Below are 23,143 nucleotides of genomic sequence, written 5' to 3' on the forward strand. Positions count from 1 at the left end.
CTTTGGAACAAGAGAGAACCTAATATTTAATCCAATTATAAAGATTAATGTCCTTCAACAGATGAATGGATAAAGAAAATATACACAATGAAATATTAGCCATAACAAGAATGACTTTATGTCAACATGTACTCCACTATCATGAACACTTAAGAATAAAAAAAAGTTCTTTCAATATAGAAATCTGAACAAATGTGATTTATAAATGAGAGTAAATTTAACTACATTTATTTTTAATGAATGTTAATGTAAAAACTGTACCTGAGGGTCTAGCTCAGCACTAGCACATCACACTAGTCACACAAAACCCTGGATTTGATCCCAGGCATGAGAAGAAAAACTACAAATATATAAAAACACATTTTAGGGCAGTGTAGAAAACCTCATTGGTGGAATACAAACTTTCTTGAGCAATTTAGAAATCCTGATCAAATATCTTTTTAAAATTTCCCTACTTTCTATATTAAATTTTTTAAAAAAGTAAACAAATGTAGAGTCTAATTTTTCTCTCCTTTTCTTTTGTTCTCACCCCCACCTTTGGCACCAGGAATTGAACCCACCAAATCTTTTTCTTTTTTTAATTTTCAGACAGGGTCACACTGATTTGCTTACGACCTTGCTAAGTTGCTGAGGCTGGCTTTGAACTTTTGATCCTCCTTCCTCTGCCTCCCAGGCTGCTGGAATTATAGGCATGTACCATGGCACCTTGAGTGTAAAATGATTTTTTCTAAATACTATTTCTTGAAACATTAATTGTAATAAAATAGTTAAAAATATAAACAAATAACACCAAATTCTGTTAGTTAAATAAATAGAGTTCTAGCAGAAGGGTTTCCATATAGCCATTAAAATTGTGACAGGGAAGAATATGCATTTAATTTTGAGAAGTAATCACATTTAACAATATGTTATCTAGTTTGTAAAAATTTGAATTTTATTCAAATTTTCTCCCTTGCAAAATGCCAACAGACAAAGATTTTTCCTTTTTATTTCAACTGGAATAAAGGAAAGGGTTCCACCCCTACTTTGAATCTAGGATATGATACCTCAAATCATGGAGTTGTTGTTTCAGTTCTGCATTTTCCTGCTAAAACTCTGATAGCCCCTTTTTCACCTCAAAATTCTCATTTTCTAGTTGTGCATTTCTTTTAAAATGTAGTGAACACTGTAAACAGTGATGGTTTTTAGGTTTTATTTTTCTTAGAAATCGCAGAACATCTTTCTGGGTTTTCAACAAAATAACAGAATCTGTAACAAAGAAAAGAAAGTAGAAGCACAATATGTGAGTGATTTTCATATATGAATGCTGTATATTTCACATACGTTATTCATACCAATGTGTCCCGACAACATGTGACATGTTTTGCTGTTTCTGCAGAAGAAGCAGAAGAGACCAGACCCTTCTTCAGCTTAAAGTCTAATGGAGAAGACAGACACATGAAAACCATTATAAATGATAAATTCAGAGAGATGATATAAGATAAAACAATCGAGACCAAAAAACACAAAATGCATTCATACACAGGTAATGTTCATAATGGAAACTCCCATATTGCCTCAAAACACTGATTACCCTGGTCTTTTCCATCTGGCACGTGTCTGAAATCTCTCTGCCTCCATGGCTTCTTTTCATTTACTCGCTGTGTTCTCTCTCTCTCTGCCCTTCTCAGTGTTTATCACCCTTTCCCTTCTTCACTGCATGATTTCCAACTCCCCTGTGACTGTGTGTGTCTTGTAGAGAAACTAAGAGGGACACCCTCAGTGTAACCTGTGGCTGGACTCTGGATCTTAAGAGAGACAAGTCATTATCTTTCTGGCTTTCTCAATTCTACCTGTTTACTAGGTTCATTTCTCCAAGTATTAGAGTAACCAGCGCTCATGTTAGAAATTGATATTCCACCCCCAGAACTGTTTAGAGTGTGTTGTTCTTACCACGATCATGTCCGTCTGCTTTCTCTTTTGCTCTATGTTGTTTCTCACCAGATGAGAGAGAAACCTGCATCTGTGGATGAGCCTCAGAGAATATCTGCAAAATGAATGACCCCAATGAGTTGTATGAAGATTTCATGACCATTCGTTTAGACACCACCCAATTTTTGGTCTAATGTGGACAAGTCCAGACTGAACAGTCATCCTTTCCACAGGGCAACCTAGCATTTGTGATCCAGATAAACCTGAACTCTATTCTTCCTATGGCTCTGGATTTGTTAAAAGCAGGGCAGAGTTCACAGAAAAGGCATCCCCTGACATCACACTAACAGAGGTGTACACACCCCAAAGAAGGGGAGGAACAAAATTCATTGTAACTCTTTCTCCTTCCCATTCCCCTTCACATGTAAGAGGGTTTTTCAACTCTTATTTAAAAGGATTTTTGAGGAATACTCTTGATATTACATGGGATTTCACATTATAAATGCTAGACTGACAAAGTTTTCATTTTAAAATATGAGACTTAGGTGTTCACTTGGGGATCTGACACTTGGATCAGACCCCTGCCCAAGGACCCACACGTGCAGGCCACGTGACATACATCTAGATGCATGCTACCTAATATTGCCCTGGGAACGCTGGCAATGTCAGAAAACATGGTGAGATGGCATCTCCAAATTCCATCATTCCCCTGTTGCTGCATCCAAATATATTTCTTTAACACACACTAAAGACATTTTGATCAAATACTCAACATATGGACCGATTTTCTGCATGCATGAGAAACTAAATGGAAAGGTCACCACAGAATAAAAATCGTTCAACGTGGAGCAAATGACAAGTGATTTTCACCAGGTTGTTTAGTGTTTGGCAACCATCACCCTTCGGTAGGGATGTATCCAGTGGCCATCACACTTACACCATTCATGGTACAGGTCCTTATTCCTCAGTCTCATGTTTCATCTCAATGTTTTTCCTTTTCAAGGCGCTTTCTCACGTGGAAGGACCAGTGACATTTAGACACCTTTTACCTCCATCACTAAATAAAGTTTAGCTCTAAGTTGACATAATTTCTAGTGCTATTTTCAGATTCTAACCACTTAAGGGGATTTTTAGAAGAAGACTACTTCAAAAGTATTTTCACCTGGCCTCCTTTATTCTTCAACAAGGAAAACAAGAGGAAACCCGGAATAAAGGAGTTGCATGTTGACATACCTGTGGCTGGCTATGTTGAGTGTCACCAGAACTCTCATGCTCTTCCTCTGAGGTCACATCAGAATGGGTCCCTGCTGACAAGTGAATACATTTACTCACAGTCCTTAGGACTGAGTTAGATAAGTGAATGTCGATCTAAGTAGAAAGCGGTAACTGTAACACCAATACAACTAAATGTTTCCAAATACGCTTCCCAAGTCAGTTGAATGTCAGGTGAGGAACTCCTGGTTTCCATGTTGCACGGTTTTCCTTTCCTTGTGTTTGCACCTTGGGTTGGACCAGGCACTTGTGCAATCTTGTCAACTACTCTACACTTAGTTCTATCCCTTGGCCATTTTAGTTGGCAACCGGGGTCCTCTGCTGACTGGACTGAACACAGCCATTCTTCAGCCTCTGACTTACAAGCAGCTGTGGATAAGATGTGCCTGTCCATCTGCACCCAACCAACAATGACTTCTTCATGGAGTACTTTTCCTGATCCAAATCATCAACACACAACAGGACACCAGGTTCAATGCACAGCACATCTCGAAGATTCATCTGCTCAAGATCAATGTGATTTGTTCAGAAACAAACCTGAACTTCCACATGAAAGAATGGCTGAGTTTGGGAAAACCATGGTCTAGAGCAAGCTGCATTCTAAGCTGTGCCACGTCGTGGAGCCCCAAGAAGTGGGTCAAGAGCTTCTCAGCAAGGTGAGTGGAAGATTAGTTCATTCAAATTTCACACTGGACACTCAGAAGGGCTTATGGATTCAGAAAGCTGTGTACCACAAACAAAGACAGCCCACAACCTGCAGGCCAACACCAGAGCAGATCTGCCTCTGATCAAGGGAGGGAGAGGAGAGGAAGCTGCATTCTAAGTTGGGCCATGGTATGTGTTGCTAAGAAGAAACCCAGGATCAAAAATGATCCCTGAGCTGGTCTGACCACAAGGCTGCTCTCTGCACTGGTGCTGAAAAGCCTGCTCTTCTCTCCATGGGTGAGGGGAGTGCTAGGCAGTAGCTGTCCTCGGGGAAGAGCAGCACAGTGGTTTCTTTGGTCACTTCATGAAAACAGCGTGCACACACGCACACACACACACACACTCACTCACTCACACACTCACTCTCACACGCAAAAAGAAACACAACAACAGGATCATGGCAGTGCCTATCAAGGGACTTCAGCTGTGCATCCTAAAATATGAGAGAAACTGATGCAGATGAGTCTATACCCATGAGACTCATGGTTTGGAAAGGCGATGGGGAACCTGTGTGTCTGGCAGTGAGCGGCACCAGGACCCGAGCAGACAGAGAAAAGGTACCGAAGATGGTAGTTTTTCAGGAAAGTGGTGCAGAGAGAGGTGAGAGGTGAGTAGCCAGGAAGCAGGAGATGGTGAGAGCATGAAAGCTGCAAGCCCACACAGAGGAAGGTGTAAAATGGGTCTGCATTGTCTCAGGATAGAGGGATGGTGAGGACTGATGCAGAGCACAGGGAAGGAGGGACAGGCATAAGGACTCAGTGAGGCACAGCTCCTGTTAGGAAAGATTTCTAGGAAGTTTGAGAAGGCAGGCCTTTCACATTCTGAGCAGAGGCTCAGGTGACATTTGCACAGTAGCTAGATCTCCCCAAAGGCTGGAAACAGGGAGAAAGGAAACTGGATCAGAGATCCATGAGAAAGCCCCAGTATGAAATGGAGGGGAAGCAGTTCAGAATGGAGGGATGTTCCCAGGAAGACGGAGGAGAGATCATGTGCTGAGATGACTGCCAGACATTGGGGGCACATCCTCCCACCTCCTTGGGACAATGACCTTACACGTGGGAAGGCTGCTAGCATTTCAGTTGTTTTCACACAGTGTCCCCTGGAATGTTGTAGTGCAACTTACCTGATCTGACTGTCTCTGCTTCTGCCTTCCCTGGTTCTGGACATGGGTCGGGATCCTTTACTGTGATGGGGGGCTCAGCGTGCTTGGAAAGAAGAGAGGACATAAAGAGTGTGCACCTCCCCACTGCAAAGGGAACCATTCAGCATCAATGTAGAGCTTTAATTACCTTCGTGCTAGCAGAGGCATCCCGAGATGCTGAAACACAAAGGGACACACTGTCAACACAAGTGAAGAGCACAACACAACTCAGACCTTCCTGGAGTCTGCACATAGAGCTGAGGTGCATGGTTTTGCTCTGCTCAACAGCATGCTACCTGCTGGGTTTCCACGCTGGCTGGTTCTGGCCAACAACAGTCATGTGACTGAAAGCTACTAAAGGAGCTTTGTGAATAGGTTTCCTGGAACATGCACTTTGTTTCACAAAACTAAGGTCATGTGTCCGATGATCATAAATAAAACAGAAAGGGGACCTATGCCAATGCCAAGATGCAGATTGATGGGGAGCTCAGTGATCTCCCATGGCAGCCGCCAAGAGGGGCCCTGAGAGATTCAATGGCAAGGCCCAAGTAAAAACAGAAAAAAAAAAAACAGCCAAATTACTTATCTCACTAGAGAAACCTGTGGGAAGGGTTTGATCCCTAGGATTATAACATTTCCTCCATTTTTCCTTCCATTTTTTTAAAGAGAGAGAGAGAGAGAGAGAGAGAGAGAGAGAGAGAGAGAGAATTTTTAATATTTATTTTTTAGTTTTCGGTGGACACAACATCTTTTTTTGTATGTGGTGCTGAGGATCGAACCTGGGCCGCACGCATGCCAGGCGAGCGTGCTACCTCTTGAACTACATCCCCAGCCCTATCCTTCCATTTTGGTTCAGGAAGGCCAAAGCTGTATCCAGACTCCAGGGGAAGGTCAGGTTCATTTCTCCACAAAGCAAGACATGTGAAGTAGTGAGCTGAGATACATATTTTGACAGGAATCGCTAGGACACCTATAGTTTGTTTCTCTTACCCCTGTGGGACATTGGTTCCTCTTGTGCATCCTCTTCTCCTGTATTCTCTGGTGTAACTGGACTAGACTTTTGTGATCCTCTTGAGTGAGAACAGATAGATCCCACATCTAAGAAATAAAGTTTGACCAGTGTAAACAACTGAGACATGGTGATCTAAAGGGCCAATGTGAAATGGAAGGTCACAGCTATATCATATATCAGCAATCATTCAATACACACGCTAAAACACCTACAGACAAACACACTCTCTCACACACCATATATGACTCAGAGTTTGTGTTTGAAGAATAAATCTATAAAAATTTCTACATACAAGTGAGTTTTGTTCTCTGTAAGTTGCTCATTTCTTAAGTGTATTTGTGAAAGGCCTGGCTTTATAAAAAATTAGAATTACTTTTCGAAGGATGACTAACAGTGAAATTCAAGAATCCCCAGGCCCATGCTTTCATTTTTAGGAACCAGGAAGAGAGAAAGGAGAAAGAGAGAGAAAGAGTCGGGGGGAGGGAGGTGAGTGTGTGTGTCTTTAAAAACAACCAAAGATTCTGAAATGTCATTTTGCTTCTTAGAATAACTCCATTGGACCCACAGCCAGCAGCGTGTCTGGTAGGAACTGAGAGGAGATGGTCATAGTCTGCAATTTGTCCCAACTCTACCAGCCCCTCCTGGTTCAGATGATGGACGGGTAACAGAGTCTCACATATTTTGGAAGCTACATTTACTGATAGCACCTCAATTGCCTGCTCTCAGTTTCCCCATCATTCCCTCCAAGATTACACAGATAACTTCATTCATTCCCCATTTCTCTGTCCTGGGACTTTTTAAAAGAACATCTCAACCTGTGGTCTTGATTTTTCTCCATCTGACATTCTGTCAATGGATTGTCCCCATTCCTCCTTATTCCCCAATTTAGTGAGGAGACCTAAGAAATATAAATCCTGTACGTGAGTCCCTCCTTCTTGCAAAGACAAGATCAGAAAGAAAAGAAGATGTATGCAATCCCTTGATCACACTCATGCTCCAGTGGCTCTGCAGCTAGCTGTGCTAATGGGAAATCCTTCCTGACCCCTCTACAGCATGGCCTGCAGATCCTGGTGACTGGCATCAGCTCCACCCTAAGGAGTGCAGATGCACAGACCAGCTCAGTCAGAATGTGCATTTCCTACAGGGTCCCCAACAGAGGATCTATTAGACTTAGAGAGTCTGGGTCTCTACTTAGTCTGCTGCTCATTTCCTGTCTCATGTGCCTTCCAAGAACAGTCAGGTTTCCTCCAGATGGTGGTCCACAACCTGGGGGTGAGAAGATTCCTCTCTCCTTCACTTACTCACTGTCTCTCTCTCTGCCTTTCTCAATGTTTCTTCCCCCTTCTCCTGTCCAGATTCTCCAAAGTAGGGGTTAGAAACCCATGGATTTGGGCATCTGCACACCATTCCATTCCCCATCCCGCTATCTCTGCCCTCTGTGCATTGTCCCAGGTAAGCAGCAAGAAACTATGATATTCTCTTTTTTTAGAGAGAGACAGAGATAGAGAGAGAGAGAGAGAGAGAGAGAGAGAGAGAGAGAGAGAGAAAGAGAGAATTTTTAATATTTATTTTTTAGTTCTCGGCGGACACAACATCTTTGTTGGTATGTGGTGCTGAGGATCGAACCCGGGCCGCACGCATGCCAGGCGAGCGCACTACCACTTGAGCCACATCTCCAGCCCCTATGATATTCTTTTATGTAAACATACAACATCACACATGGTTTCAAGAACATTTCAGTTTCAAAACCAAACCAAACTAAAAAAAGACCTGTCCTTCTTCATGATCAGTTCTCCACATGTGAGTTCCTTTTTAATGACAACTAAGACATGATTGAGTGGTGAGAAAATGTATTCACACCTTGAGGCACGTGCATAACTGCAAACTCCCATGTTCTTTCCACACTTTAAATACACTGGTCTTTTCCATCTGGCACATGACTGAAATTTCTCTGCCTCCACGGCTTCTTTTCCTTCATTTACTCACTGTGTTCTCTCTCTCTCTCTCTCTCTCTCTCTCTCTCTCTCTTTCTCTCTGCCCTTCTCAGTGTTTATCACCCTTGCCCTCTCCACTGCATGACTTCCAACTCCCCTGTGATCTGTGCGTGTCTTTAGAGAAACTAAGAGGGACACCCCACTATAACTGGGGCAGGATTTGGGGCCTTGAGAGAATGAACTGATTATCTTTCTGGCTTTCTCAATTCTACTTGTTTACTGGGTTCATTTCTCCAAGACTAGAGTAACCAGTGCTCATGTTAGAAATCGATATTCCATCCCCAGAACTGTGTGGACTATGTCCTTCTTACCACGGTCATGTCCATCTGTTTCCTCCTTTGCTCTATGTTGTTTCTCACCAGATGAGTGAGAAAGCTGCATCTGTGGATGAGCCTCAGAAAATATCTGCAAAATGAATGACCCCAGTGAGTTGCATGAAGATTTCGTGACCACTTTTTTAGGCATTACCCAATTTTTGGTCTAATTAAAATGCAGATGCGTCCAGACTGAACAGTCATCCTTTCCACAGGGCAACATAGCATTTGCGATCCAGATAAACCTGAACTCTTCTCTTTAATGGCTCTGAATTGGGTAAAAGCAGGATGGAGGTCACAGGAAAGGCATCCCCTGACATCACACTAACAGAGGTATACATACCCCAAAGAAAAGGAGGAACAAAGTCATTGTTAGTCGTTCTCCTTCACATTCCCCATCAAATGTAAGAAGGTTTTCGAGTCTTACATGAAAAGAGTTTTAAGGAATACGCTTGTTATTATGTGAGATTACATATTGTAAATGCTGCACTGACAAAGTTTTCATTTGGAAATATGTGACTTAGATGTTCATTTGGGGATCTGACACTAGGATCAGATCCCTGCTAAGGACCCACATGTGCAGGCCAAGTGACATACATCTAGATGTATGCTACCTAAAATTAACCTTGGAAATGCTGGCAATGTGAGAAAACATGGTAAGACAGTATCTCCAAATTCCATCATTCCCCCATGCTGCATCCAAATACATTTAACACACAGTAAAGATGTTTTGATCAAAATAGTCAACATATTGGCCGATTTTCTGCATGCATGAGAATCGAAATGGAAAGGCTATCACAGAATAAAAATCATTCCACTTGGAGCGAATGACAAGTGATTTGCTACAGAATGTTGAGCCTTTGCTGATGATCACCCTTCTGCATGTATGCATTCAGCGGCCATCACATTTACACCATTCATGGTCTGGGTACTTATTCCTCAGTGTGTTTCACCTCAATGTTTTCCCTTTCAAACACCTTTCTCACGTGGAAGAACAAGCGGCATTTAGAAACATTTGCCTCCATCACTAAATAAAGTTTAGCTCTAAGTAGACATGATTTCTAATGCTATTTTCAAATTGTTGTTACATGTTAAGCCATAAATTATGATGCCTAAACCCCTAAAGACTACTTCAAAAGTATTTTCACCTGGCCTCCTTTATTCTTCAACAAGGAAAACAAGAGGAAACCCGGAATAAAGGAGTTGCATGTTGACATACCTGTGGCTGGCTATGTTGAGTGTCACCAGAACTCTCATGCTCTTCCTCTGAGGTCACATCAGAATGGGTCTCTGCTGACAAGTGAATACATTTACTCACAGTCCTTAGGACTGAGTTAGATAAGTGAATGTCGATCTAAGTAGAAAGCGGTAACTGTAACACCAATACAACTAAATGTTCCCAAATACGCTTTCCAAGTCAGTTGAATGTCAGGTGAGGAACTCCTGGTTTCCATGTTGCACGGTTTTCCTTTCCTTGTGTTTGCACCTTGGGTTGGACCAGGCACTTGTGCAATCTTGTCAACTACTCTACACTTAGTTCTATCCCTTGGCCATTTTAGTTGGCAACCGGGGTCCTCTGCTGACTGGACTGAACACAGCCATTCTTCAGCCTCTGACTTACAAGCAGCTGTGGATAAGATGCGCCTGTTCATCTGCACCCAACCAACAATGACTTCTTCATGGAGTACTGTTCCTGATCCAAATCATCAACACACTACAGGACACCAGGTTCAATGCACAGCACATCTCCAAGATTCATCTGCTCAAGGTCAATGTGATTTGTTCAGAAACAAACCTGAACTTCCACATGAAGGAAGGGCTGAGTGTGGGAAAACCATGGTCTAGAGCAAGCTGCATTCTAAGCTGCGCCATTGCATGGAGCCCCAAGAAGTGGGTCAAGAGCTTCTCAGCAAGGTGAGTGGAAGAGGGGTTTTATTCAAATTTCACACTGGACACTCAGAAGGGCTTATGGATTCAGAAAGCTGTGTACCACAATCAAACAAAGCCCATAACCTGCAGGCCAACACCAGAGCAGATCTGCCTCTGACCAAATGAGGGAGAGGAGAGGAAGCTGCATTCTAAGTTGGGCCTTGGTGTGTCTTTCTAAGAAGAAACCCAGGATCAAAAATGCTGCCTGAGCTGGTCTGACCACAAGGCTGCTCTCTGCACTGGTGCTGAAAAGCCTGCTCTTCTCTCCATGGGTGAGGGGAGTGCTAGGCAGTAGCTGTCCTTGGAGAAGACCACCACAGTGGATCAGTTCATGAAAACAGCATGCACACACACTGACACACACACACACAAAGAAACACAACAACAGGATCATGGCAGTGCCTATCAAGAGACTTCAGCTGTGCGTCCTAAAATATGAGAGAAACTGATGCAGATGAGTCTATACCCATGAGACTCGGGTTGGCAGGGCGATGGGGAACATGTGTGTCTGGCAGTGAGCAGCACCAGGACCCGAGCAGGCAGAGAAAAGGTACCAGAGACGGTGGTTTTTCTGGAAGGAGGTGCAGACAGAGGAGATTAGCCAGGAAGCAGGAGACGGTGAGAGCATGAAAGCTGCAGGCCCACACAGAGGAAGGTGTAAAATGGGTCTGCATTGTCTCAGGATAGAGGGATGGTGAGGACTGATGCAGAGCACAGGGAAGGAGGGACAGGCATAAGGACTCAGTGAGGAACAGCTCCTGTTAGGAAAGATTTCTAGGAAGTTTGAGAAGGCAGGCCTTTCACATTCTGAGCAGAGGCTCAGGTGACATTTGCACAGTAGCTAGATCTCCCCAAAGGCTGGAAACAGGGAGAATGGAAACAGCATCAGAGATCCATGAGAAAGCTCCAGTATGAAATGGAGGGGAAGCAGTTCAGAATGGAGGGATGTTCCCAGGATGATGGAGGAGAGATCATGTGCTGAGATGACTGCCAGACATGGGGGGCACATCCTCCCACCTCCTTGGGACAATGACCTTACACGTGGGAAGGCTGCTAGCATTTCAGTTGTTTTCACACAGAGATCCCCTGGAACGTTGTAGTGCAAACTTTCCTGATCTGACTGTCTCTGCTTCTGCCTTCCCTGGTTCTGGACATGGGTCGGGCTCCTTTACTGTGACGGGGGGCTCAGCGTGCTTGGAAAGAAGAGAGGACATAAAGAGTGTGCACCTCCTCACTGCAAAGGGAACCATTCAGCATCAATGTAGAGCTTTAATTACCTTCGTGCATTCAGAGGTGTCCCAAGATGCTGAAACACAAAGGGACACACTGTTAATCCAGGTGAAGAGGACCACACAACTCAGACCTTCCTCCACATAGAGCTGAGGTGCATGGTTTCACTCTGCTCAACAGTACGCTATCTGCTGAGTTTCCACGCTGGCTGGTTCTGGCCAAACAACAATTATGTGACTCAAAGCTAATAGAGGAGCTTCGTGAATAGGTTTCCTGAAACATGCAGTTTCTTTCACAAAACTGAGATTATGTGTCAAACAGGCATAAATAGGACAGAAAAGGGTACCTATACCAATGCCAAGGTGCAGACTGATGGGGAGCTCAGCAATCTCCCATGGCAGCCACGAAGAGGGACCCTGAGAGATTCAATGGCAAAGCCCAAGTAAAAACAGAAAAAAATCCCAGCCAAAGGGCTGGGTTTGTGGCTCAGTGACTGAGTGCTTGCCTTGTACATGTGAGGCCCTGGGTTTGATTCTCAGCACCACATAAAAAGAAAGAAACAAACAAACCAACCAACCCAGCCCTCCCCCGCCAAAAAAAAAAACACCATTCAAAGTACATATGTTACTAGAAACCTGTCATTTCTCAACAAAGCAAGACATGTGAAGTAGTTAGCTGAGATACTTTGACAGGGACACTAGGACACCTATGGTTTGTTTCTCATACCCCTGTAGGACGCTGGTTCCTCTTGTGCATCCTCTTCTCCTGTATTCTCTGGCATAACCGGATTAGACTTTCGTGATCCCCTCGAGTGAGAACAGATAGACCCCATATCTAAGAAATAAGGTTTGTTTGGTGTAAACGATTGAGACATGGCGATCCAAAGGACCAATGTGATATTGGAACGTCACAACTTTATCAATAATCATTCATCTCTCTCTCTCTCACACACACACACACAAACAAACAAACACCCATATATGACCCAGATTTTGGATGCTTGAAGAACAAATTCTATAAAAAATTCCGTTTACACACGAGTTTTGTTCTGAGGAACTTAGGAGCACCCTAAGCTCGTGGGAAGGCTGCTCCTGCTGGTACCCAGATTCTGTCTCCTGCCTGCTGGGTGACCTTCTCTTCCTCTGTGTCCCTCTGCTCACCCCCTGGCCCTCACATGTCTTCCTCCTCAGCCCCTCCCCACGCTCCTTGTCCCCTCCTGCCCAGCTCACCTGACCCTTCACTTCTCACCCAGGTCCTTGGCACTGATGGACCGGGGCCTCCTGGCCTTGTCTGAGGTGGTCCTGGGGCCAGGTCGGGTCTGGTGTGGACAGAAGGGCCCTGCGCTGCACTGGGGGGGTCTTTCCCAGTTGTCAGGCGGCAGTGGTGGTGCAGGTAGAGACCCCATAGCATCTCTCCCACTCTGTCTCGGGAGGAATTTGTGGTCCATGAAATGAGCCTGGATAGGTAGCACCATGCCATGCCCCGGAGTGGCTCTGCCTTTGAGCTAGCCACCCCAGGCCTAGCTATTCCCACCACTCACATCTTGGTGGCCATTAGTCTTCTTGTGTGTGTGTGTGTGTCTGTCTGTCTGTCTGTCCATCTGAGACACAGATTTTTTTTTCCCTTCCTGGTGAGTATACAGCAGTCTCTGCTGGCTTGGATTTTACCTTCCTTAAACAGTATAGCTCAATACTCACATGTGTATTCATTTACATATTTATTTGTTATTTGAATGTGTCTTCCTCTGTGAAATCTTTTTTGAAACTTCTCATCCATGTTGTACTCTGTTGGGACGTGTTCCCCACCCTCCCCCAAATATATGGACAGTACTTTGAGTATTCTGCACTATAAGCACTTGATTGTGAACTAAAAACATCTCCCACTCCAGATCTGACCTTCGAACATGGGACACACAGTGACTCAAAATGACAGTAGTAGGATTTTTTAGTTTTTCCATTTTTTGGTACCAGGGATTGAACTCAGGAGCTCTTGACCCCTGAGCCCCATCCCCAGCTGTATTTTGTACTTATTGAGAGACAGGGCCTCGCTGAGTTGCTTAGGGCCTCACCATGGCTGAGGCTGGCTTGGTCTCACGATCCTCCTGCCTCAGCCTCCCGAGCGGCTGGGATGACAGGTGTGCACCACTGGGCAGAGGACAAAGTAGGATTCACAGAGGCAAAGCCCTGGAGATTTACATGGTGCAATCTTGGAAAGAGGAAGTCACAGAATCCAAACCTGGAGTGCTTCTGAACCCCAGAGATTGCAGGTAAATGCCAGAGCCCATACACCCGGTGATGGGGTCAGCAGGGTCCGCTCACAGGATGGAGGTCACAGTAACAGGGGTGATCTGGTCGACCTGCACCTGGGAGAGTTTCCCAGAACCTGGTTAAAGGCAGAGCTCATTCCTGCTACCTGAACAGGGCTTTGTCCCCTGCTCTGCTTCTGTGTCCGACTCTGTCCACTGAGCATCTTAGGTTTGCTGATCTCTGAATTTTCTCAGTATTTGAGGCAGTGTCCTGTGCAGCTCTGTCTTTACCCCCACTGTTTTGGGTCCCATCCCCTGTCTTGCATAGGATGCCTTTCATTGTCCTTGGGGGGCTGCCTTTTCTGAAATTCTGGCAAATTCGGTGAGCAAGGACAGGCTCAAGCAATTCTATGTATGATTTCCTCCCCCCCCCCCAGTGGCAAAGTGAATTTTTTTTCCTGCAATTAAATTTATTTACATGCAGTGCTGAGAATCAAACCCAGTACCTCACACGTGGTAGGCAGGTGCTCTGCCGCTGAGCCACCACCCAGCCCCAACACCACTACCTTGTGAGAAGCTGCAGTGCCCTGGTCACAGGGTGTCTTCAGTCTAAAGTTCCAAGCCTCTTTGGAATGTGAACTGGGTGTTAGGCCCTAAAGAACCTTCCCCCCTTGGCCTTAGACCACCTGCCATCATTCACACCTTAACAAACATTCTGAACTAAACACATATTTGCATTGAACCACCCTGATCTACATCTGGGGGGGGGGGTTCATGCTCACATCAATTTCCTGATGGTGCTTCTTGTAGTTTTGGGAGTTGATTTATTTTTGGAGATTGGGTTACTTCCTCAATTTGGAGATTGGGTTACTTCCTCAGTTCTACCTCCTATTAGATTGAGAGCAGATAGGTTTGCTGCCTCGTGTGTCTGTCATCCTTTGGGGACGTGTGTTTGTGACAGCTTGTTGTCTGGGTTTGTGACTCGTAGGGACTACGGTTGGCTGAGGATCTCACCAATATTTTTGCCTTGGTCAAGGTAAAGGGGCATTGGAAATTGCTTCTCTCTCTCTTACTGTCTCGTCTATGTGTTTTTTTTTTTCCCAAATGAGGCATGAGATAGAAGTATCTCTGAAGTGGTTATTTTCAAGGTAGGAATTCATTCATAAGCTATTAGAAGCTGCAAGTGAGCTCAGAAAAGTAACAAGATTCGAGATCCATCAGTGGTTTCTGTACATGAGAAAATAAAGACTCAAAATGAAATTAAAAACAATCTTAGTGACAATCATATCAAAAGCAGAATACTTAGGAATAATTTTTAGAAAGTTGTGGAAACCTGAACGCATGAATGTTTATATATTTGTATGTATACAAATATGTATATATTTATATAATAACTACCTATAAATAATATATATTGAAATCTAGAACACATGGCTTCTTTTTAGAAGATCTAATAACATCCCTAAATCCCATACTTCTTTTTGAGCGCTTTACCTTTGTCACAGAAGACACACGAGAATGTAAAGTGTGCAGTGGGCATACTTTTCAAAGGTGATCATGGGCAGGACTTGGTCAGCAAGTCTCCCACCCCATCTGCCCACCCACAAACACCTCTCCCCTTCCACCTCACTTGCATTCGACGACCCAATTCCACACCAACTGCTCAAGATGCAGCTTCCTTACAGAGAATGTGCATGTCAGGGGCCCTCTGGGGGTCCCCTGGCAGAACGCCATGACAGCCTGGGTAATGTCACATGACCTACTGGACACTCCAGATCAGTTGAGTGTGTGACAGGTACAAAGAGAATCAACATGTTGTTATCTCGTTGACTAATAAAGTAAAAGACACATAATATCTCTCTCTCTCTCTCTCTCTCTCTCTCTCTCTCTCTCTCTCTTTTTTTCAAGTTTTGGATTGCTTCTTTTCAGTTTGATAAAATTGGGCTGAAGAACAGTTTCCTATATTTTTTTGTTGTTTCTTTGGGTGTAGGAATTTAAGTTGTGTAACAGTGAGTTTAGCAATACATACACAGGGGAAAAAAATCAGTGATACAGCTGAGCAAATAATTAATATATTTGTCAGAAAGCGTATTATATATTCATCGTGGCGTATCACCCAGACATGAACAAAAATAAAATCCTGGAATGTTAAGGAAGATAGATGGAATTGAATGCATGAATGTTTATATATTTGTATGTATACAAATATGTATATATTTATATAATAACTATATAAATAATACATATCTATAATTTACATATATACGTTATATATGCAATATGTATTCATTGTTTTATATGCAGGGTGTTTTTTTTTTTTTTTTTTTTTGATGGACATTCACGTTGTTTTCAAGAAATGGCGATTGTGGAGAGGGCCACAGTGAACTTGGGAGTGCAGATAGCCCTAAAAGTGGATTTCATTTCCTTTCATGGTGGTCATGGTCACTGTGGTGGTCAGCCTGAGCGCAGTGAGGTGTGCCTAGAAAGTTGGTATAGACCTGTGTTTCTAGAGGGGAGTCAGGAGGCAGGGGGAAGAGCACATACACATTTATGCATTCTATCAATTCTGTTTTTCTTAAGGACCCTGGCTAATCCAGGCATATGCTCAGAAAAATATCTGAGTCATATGGTATTTCTAGTTTTAATTTCTTGAAAAACCCCATATTTTTTTAAAAAATATTTTAAAATTGTTGATATACCTTTATTTATTTTTTTCAATATATTATTTTTTTAGTTTTAGGTGGACACAATATCTTTATTTTAGTTTTATGTGGTGCTGAGGATCGAACCCAGTGCCTCATGCATGCTAGGTGAGTGCTCTACCACTGAACCCCAGCCCCAGCCCAATAAATTTTATTTTATTTTATTTATTAATTTATCTCTATGTGGTGCTGAGATTTGAACCCAGGGCCTCACACATGCTAGGCAAGCACTCTACCATTGAGCCAGAACCCAAGCCCTCATATTGTTTTTCATGATGTCTCTATTAGACTGTATTTCTAGCAAGAATGTCCAAGTGTTTTCAGAAATAGAATTGTTTTTTCCAATAATTTCAAAACAACAAAAAGATTACCTGCTCATTGCAGCACATGCTGTGTCTCAGGTATTTGGGAGGTTATTTTGGGAGAATCTCTTGAGCCCATGAGAGGTTCAACATAGAGGTCCATCTGAAAATATAATAAGATGTTCAGGAGTAAATTTCCCCAAACAAGTGAAAAAATTACATGATGAAAATTACACTGACATATTTTAAAAATTAAAGATCTTAGAAAAGATGAGAAATCGAATGTTCCTGGATTTGGAAGTCAAGACGCCAATCATTTACATATTGATTTAAAATTCCAGCGCAGTCACTATCAGGATCTCCACCTATTTCTTTATGGAAATTGACAGTCTGATTCTGAAATTCACAAGGAATCAATCACAAGGGCCCCCAAGCAATCTTGAGTGGAAAAAAAAAAAAAGCAAACATGCAGGACTCATGTTTCTTCTGTATTCCAAACTTGCCATAAATCCACAGTAATCAAGAGAGGATGGTACTGGCAGAAGGACAGAAATGTGGGATGATGGAATAGAACCAATAAACCCATTCGTAAACTAATTTGAATGTATAGTTTCCGAACACGTGGTGCTGGAATATCAGATCTCTACATGCAAATAATTAACTTGGAGCCCAGTTTCATTCCATATACACGAGCTCAAAATAGGCCAAAGACCTAAATTAAGAAAATAATACTATAAAACTCAAAGGAAATATAAACTCAATTTCAGAGTATATGGAGACAGAGCGCGTCCGCGATTCTGGTCTCTCCATTACACCTAAAGGAGACAGTGATCTGAGAGGTGAGTGTCAAAAATGAAAGGGAGGTGTCTGTGGCCTGGGAATGTGGTAAGACTTGGGAGAATTGAAGTTCCTGAGATAAACCCCAAGTTTGCCCTGTGGTTGGTTGGTGGTGTGGGCTCTGCAGGCAGACAGATCTGGGTTTGAATTTCTAACCCTGCCCTGTAAGAGCACTGTGGTCTTGGACAAGTCACATGACTTCTGTGAGCCTCAGTTTCCTGGTCGGTCCAGTGGGGATGGTAATAATAATTTTTATCCTACTATATAGGATAAAAATTAAATGGGGGTATGTGAACGGCTGACTGCCCTGGCTGATGCACTCAGCAATACATTGTCGTATGTATTAAATGTGATTATTTCTGGTTATAAGGATTTTGGTACATCCCTTTTTACCCACGTTCTTCTATCATAATATGCCTTTGTTGATTTGATGCCTCATTAAATTTTAAGTTCCTTGAGGTTACGTGTCCTCAGCACCTAGCAAGATGTCTCGCACCCTCGTACTCTCCAAGAACCAGAACACGTTTACTTAATCAGTAGATCAGGCAGCCAGCCATTAGGCAATTCAGTTTTGTAAAAAAAAAGTTTGAAGACTGTCACACTCAAATATGCATAAAATAAAAAGTATAAAAGCAAAAATCATTGTGTCTAAGGCATGGGTATACCTATCAAATTTGTGCTTTAATATGAATGTATACTAAAAATGAAGAAGAATAATTAACATTTTTAAAGGTGGATGTGTTAGAAGTGGTATGTAAATAGTGCTCCTGCTGTGTGACTGTCTCAGGGCACTGAATGTGTGGGTATCACCACAAAGGGGCACTGTCACCTCTCTCAACCCTGGTGACATGCAGGCTTGATGAGTCTTGGCTGAGCTCCTGGATTACTATATTCCACTCCCAGTGTTGATCTCCCACTTTGAAGAGAGAAAGCTTGCCTGTCTCGGTGCCAAGGATAATTTTGTCATAAGCCACCCAGGCGTGGGCACAGTAGTTTTACATTCTCCTTGGATGTGGCTCAAGTGGTAACGCGCTTGCCTGGCACGTGCCGGCCGCTGGTCAGCACCACATAAAAATAAAATAAAGACGTTGTGTCCACTGAAAACTGAAAAATAAATATTAAAAAAATTCTCTCTTAAAAAATTGAAAGAATAAAATACAACGAGCCTTATAAAATTCATATGGATGCAGTTATTTCCACATTACAAATTAATACTTTTTTTCAGGCCATTCAGTATCTTACATTTCATTAAATCAGAGAATGTTAATATAATCTAGTATAAACATGTTAATGTTAGGTTAAATATTTATATCTTATGAATAGCAAGCTAGGGAATCTTCAAAGGTCAAAAGGAGAATGAGGCGGGCTGGGACTGAGGCTGGGGCTGAGGCTGGGACTGAGGCTGAGGCTGAGGCTGGTGCTGAGGCTGGAGTTGAGGCTAGGGCTGAGGCTGGAGTTGAGGCTGGGGCTGGGGCTGAGGCTGAGGCTGAGCCTGGTGCTGAGGCTGGAGTTGAGGCTGGGGCTGACGCTAGGGTTGAGCCTGGGGCTGGGGCTGGGGCTGAGGCTGGTGCTGAGGCTGCAGTTGAGGCTGGGCCTGGGGCTGGGGCTGGGGCTGAGGCTGGAGTTGAGGCTGGGGCTGAGGCTGGGGCTGAGGCTGAGGCTGGTGCTGAGGCTGGAGTTTAGGCTGGGGCTGGGGTTGGAGTTGAGGCTGGGGCTGGGGCTGGAGTTGAGGCTGGGGCTGGGGCTGGAGTTGAGGCTGGGGCTGGGGCTGAGGCTCAGGCTGAGGCTCAGGCTGAGGCTGGTGCTGAGGCTGGAGTTGAGGCTGGGGCTGGGGCTGAGGCTGAGGCTGAGGCTGGTGCTGAGGCTGGAGTTGAGGCTGGGGCTGAGGCTGGGGTTGAGCCTGGGGCGGGGCTGGGGCTGGGGCTGGGGCTGAGGCTGGGGTTGAGGCTGGGGCTGAGGCTGAGGCTGGTGCTGAGGCTGGAGTTGAGGCTGGGACTGAGGCTGGGGTTGAGCCTGGGGCTGGGGCTGGGGCTGGGGCTGAGGCTGGTGCTGAGGCTGGGGTTGAGGCTGGGGCTGAGGCTGGGGCTGGGGCTGGGGCTGAGGCTGAGGCTGGGGCTGGGGCTGGAGTTGAGGCTGGGACTGGGGCTGAGGCTGAGGCTGAGGCTGGTGCTGAGGCTGGAGTTGAGGCTGGGGCTGGGGCTGAGGCTGAGGCTGAGGCTGGTGCTGAGGCTGGATTTGAGGCTGGGGCTGAGGCTGGGGTTGAGCCTGGGGCTGGGGCTGGGGCTGGGGCTGGGGCTGAGGCTGGGTTTGAGGCTGGGGCTGAGGCTGAGGCTGGTGCTGAGGCTGGAGTTGAGGCTGGGACTGAGGCTGGGGTTGAGCCTTGGGCTGTGGTTGAAGCTGGGGTTGAGCCTGGGGCTGGGGCTGGGACTGGGGCTGAGGCTGGTGCTGAGGCTGGAGTTGAGGCTGGGGCTGGGGCTGGGGCTGAGGCTGGGGTTGAGCCTGGGGCTGGGGCTGGGGCTGGGCCTGAGGCTGGTGCTGAGCCTGGGGTTGAGGCTGGGGCTGAGGCTGGGGCTGAGGCTGGGGCTGAGGCTGAGGCTGGGGCTGGGGCTGGAGTTGAGGCTGGGGCTGGGGCTGAGGCTGAGGCTGAGGCTGGTGCTGAGGCTGGAGTTGAGGCTGGGGCTGAGGCTGGATTTGAGGCTGGGGCTGGGGCTGAGGCTGAGGCTGAGCCTGGTGCTGAGGCTGGAGTTGAGGCTGGGGCTGACGCTGGGGTTGAGCCTGGGGCTGGGGCTGGGGCTGAGGCTGGTGCTGAGGCTGGAGTTGAGGCTGGGGCTGGGGCTGGGGCTGGGGCTGAGGCTGGAGTTGAGGCTGGGGCTGAGGCTGGGGCTGAGGCTGAGGCTGGTGCTGAGGCTGGAGTTTAGGCTGGGGCTGGGGCTGGAGTTGAGGCTGGGGCTGGGGCTGGAGTTGAGGTTGGGGCTGGGGCTGAGGCTCAGGCTGAGGCTCAGGCTGAGGCTGGTGCTGAGGCTGGAGTTGAGGCTGGGGCTGGGGCTGAGGCTGAGGCTGAGGCTGGTGCTGAGGCTGGAGTTGAGGCTGGGGCTGAGGCTGGGGTTGAGCCTGGGGCTGGGGCTGGGGCTGGGGCTGGGGCTGAGGCTGGGGTTGAGGCTGGGGCTGAGGCTGAGGCTGGTGCTGAGGCTGGAGTTGAGGCTGGGACTGAGGCTGGGGTTGAGCCTGGGGCTGTGTTTGAAGCTGGGGTTGAGCCTGGGGCTGGGGCTGGGACTGGGGCTGAGGCTGGTGCTGAGGCTGGAGTTGAGGCTGGGGCTGGGGCTGGGGTTGAGGCTGGGGTTGAGCCTGGGGCTGGGGCTGAGGCTGGGGCTGAGGCTGGTGCTGAGGCTGGGGTTGAGGCTGGGGCTGAGGCTGGGGCTGGGGCTGGGGCTGAGGCTGAGGCTGGGGCTGGGGCTGGAGTTGAGGCTGGGGCTGGGGCTGAGGCTGAGGCTGAGGCTGGTGCTGAGGCTGGAGTTGAGGCTGGTGCTGAGGCTGGAGTTGAGGCTGGGGCTGAGGCTGGTGCTGAGGCTGGAGTTGAGTCTGGGGCTGGGGCTGGAGTTGAGTCTGAGGCTGGGGCTGGGGCTGGGGCTGAGGCTGGGGCTGGGGCTGGGGCTGAGGCTGGGGCTCAGTGGCAAAGCACTTGCCTAGCATGCTTGAGGCACTGGGTTCGATCCTCAGCCCCACATATAAAAATAATATTCTTTCCTTTGGTCAGTCAGAACTGTTGTCAGAGAAAGTAGTTTGGGCTGATGTTTTTAGAAGCAAAGCCTCAGCTATTCAAGTCTGATCCATGATTTCGGGGTATCCCACTGTCCACCGGCTGTTGTTGCTGGACTGGCTTCTATCAGTGAAGCGGTCCCGTCTGGCCCAGTGTCAAGCAAATCCAACTTGCTGAAGCCCCCAGCTCTCTGAGCAGGTTCTGGCCTCTTATCCCATCTGCTGGCAACAGGTCGCTTGATGGAAGGCAGACCTGGTTTCTCTCTGTTGACCTTTGGATAGCCTGGACTCTCCCTGCCCACCCTGTGGCCGGCTGACATCTGTCCTTCTGGTGATGAGGACCAGCACTTGATGAGGAAGTTATCTGTTGACCTGAGTGTGTTTCCCAACCTTATAGTAAGTAACTCACAAGTGGCAGCCACCCCCCAGAGGCAGGAGTGCGTGGTTAAGTCTTTTGACAATTAGGCTACTTGTCACAGTATGTCTCCTGTGTTTGCAGGAGAACTTGAAGGGCTGTGCCTTCCTTAGACACCTTGGTGTGAGCCCTAAGGCCCAGGGCGGATGCTGTTTGAGGCTTCCTAACCGCTCTGAGACAGCTTGGTGTCCAGGGGTACAAGTAAAGTATTTCACATCTGTTCATTTTCAGGCTGCAGATGGACATTTAGCTGTCCAAAATTAGGGACCCCCAAATGGCAGAAGCATGACATTTCTAGGAGCCCGCATGACATTCTGTTGTTCGTGACTTCTTTAAGGCACTTGATCTTCTGCTTTTGATAATGACTTCAAAATTCATGCTCATTGGCTAATCAGGAATCCCACATGGGGGACTTTATTTATTTATTTAACAAACCTGAGCTTTTTTAAGAAAAAAATTATTCTAATTTGTTATACATGAGAGCAGAATGCATTACAATTCATAGAACACATACAGAGCACAAATTTTCATATCTCTTATGTCCACAAAGAATATTCCTACCATTCGCGTCTTCATACATGTACTTAGGGTATGATGTCCACCTCATTCCACCATCTTTTACAAACCAGAGCCTTCTTACGAGACACCTGATTCTTGGTTCTTGGCTGTGAGCAGTCATTTACATATTGTAAAATGGTTCCTTTATTCAGTCATGACTCCCACAGTTATCCCTTTTGCTAGCCTGTCATTAACCAAAGTAAAAAAAAAAAAAAAATTAAGTCCCTGACGTAAGACAGCCCAGCAGGACTTTGAACTGAAGTCCTGTCCCTCAGAGACCACATTCTTCATCTGTGTGGCCAGGGGGGACAGCTCAGTGCTGAAAGGCCCCTGGGTTAAATCTCCAGAACCATGAAAAAAACTCAAATATAAGACCAGAGAATCCTTTACCGTGAAGCCAGTGTGTACTTGGAAGGGACAAGGAACAGAGTGTGTGTTGGCTCAGGCTGAGGGGATTGAACTTCATGAGGCAGGCGTGAGGGAGGTAGATCGAAGCCATGTTTGGTTAGCAGATATTCTGATCTGACAACTGATGGGAAAAACCTGTTCAATTAATTGTTTCTGAAGGAAACAAAATGGGAATTTGCAGTTTATAGGGAGTTGATGAAAATTACAGTCAATACCTTGGGCCTTGTAACCTGCATCCCAATTGGGCGAAATGCTGCAATTTTGAGCCCAAAACTTACAACATCTCTACAAGCCAGTGGCAAAATGGAATTATTGGATGACCCATTGTTAGGGAATTGGCTGGTGTTGGCAAATTCACATGCTTGTTATTACAAGTGGTGGGGGGGGAGATGAGCTGTCAGTACCTTAAAGC

General features: G+C 45.8%; 1 protein-coding gene across 1 annotated transcript; it reads right to left on the bottom strand.

Annotated features, from left to right (window-relative positions):
• Positions 1-1,328: 1,328 nt before the first annotated feature.
• On the bottom strand, positions 1,329-12,338 carry LOC308640513 (uncharacterized protein; the record flags this gene model as incomplete). Its single annotated transcript, XM_081312393.1, has 6 exons — positions 12,235-12,338; positions 11,556-11,584; positions 5,012-5,093; positions 3,145-3,218; positions 1,933-2,026; positions 1,329-1,417 (listed from the first exon to the last, which is right to left on the bottom strand). Exons 1-6 carry the CDS (start codon positions 12,287-12,289, stop codon positions 1,329-1,331), a joined length of 423 nt encoding a protein of 140 aa, XP_081168519.1. The 5' UTR covers positions 12,290-12,338.
• Between the last annotated feature and the right edge of the window lie 10,805 nt (positions 12,339-23,143).

The sequence above is a fragment of the Spermophilus citellus genome (genome assembly GCF_964194105.1).
Source record: "Spermophilus citellus genome assembly, contig: SCAFFOLD_241, whole genome shotgun sequence".
Lineage (NCBI taxonomy): Eukaryota > Metazoa > Chordata > Mammalia > Rodentia > Sciuridae > Spermophilus > Spermophilus citellus.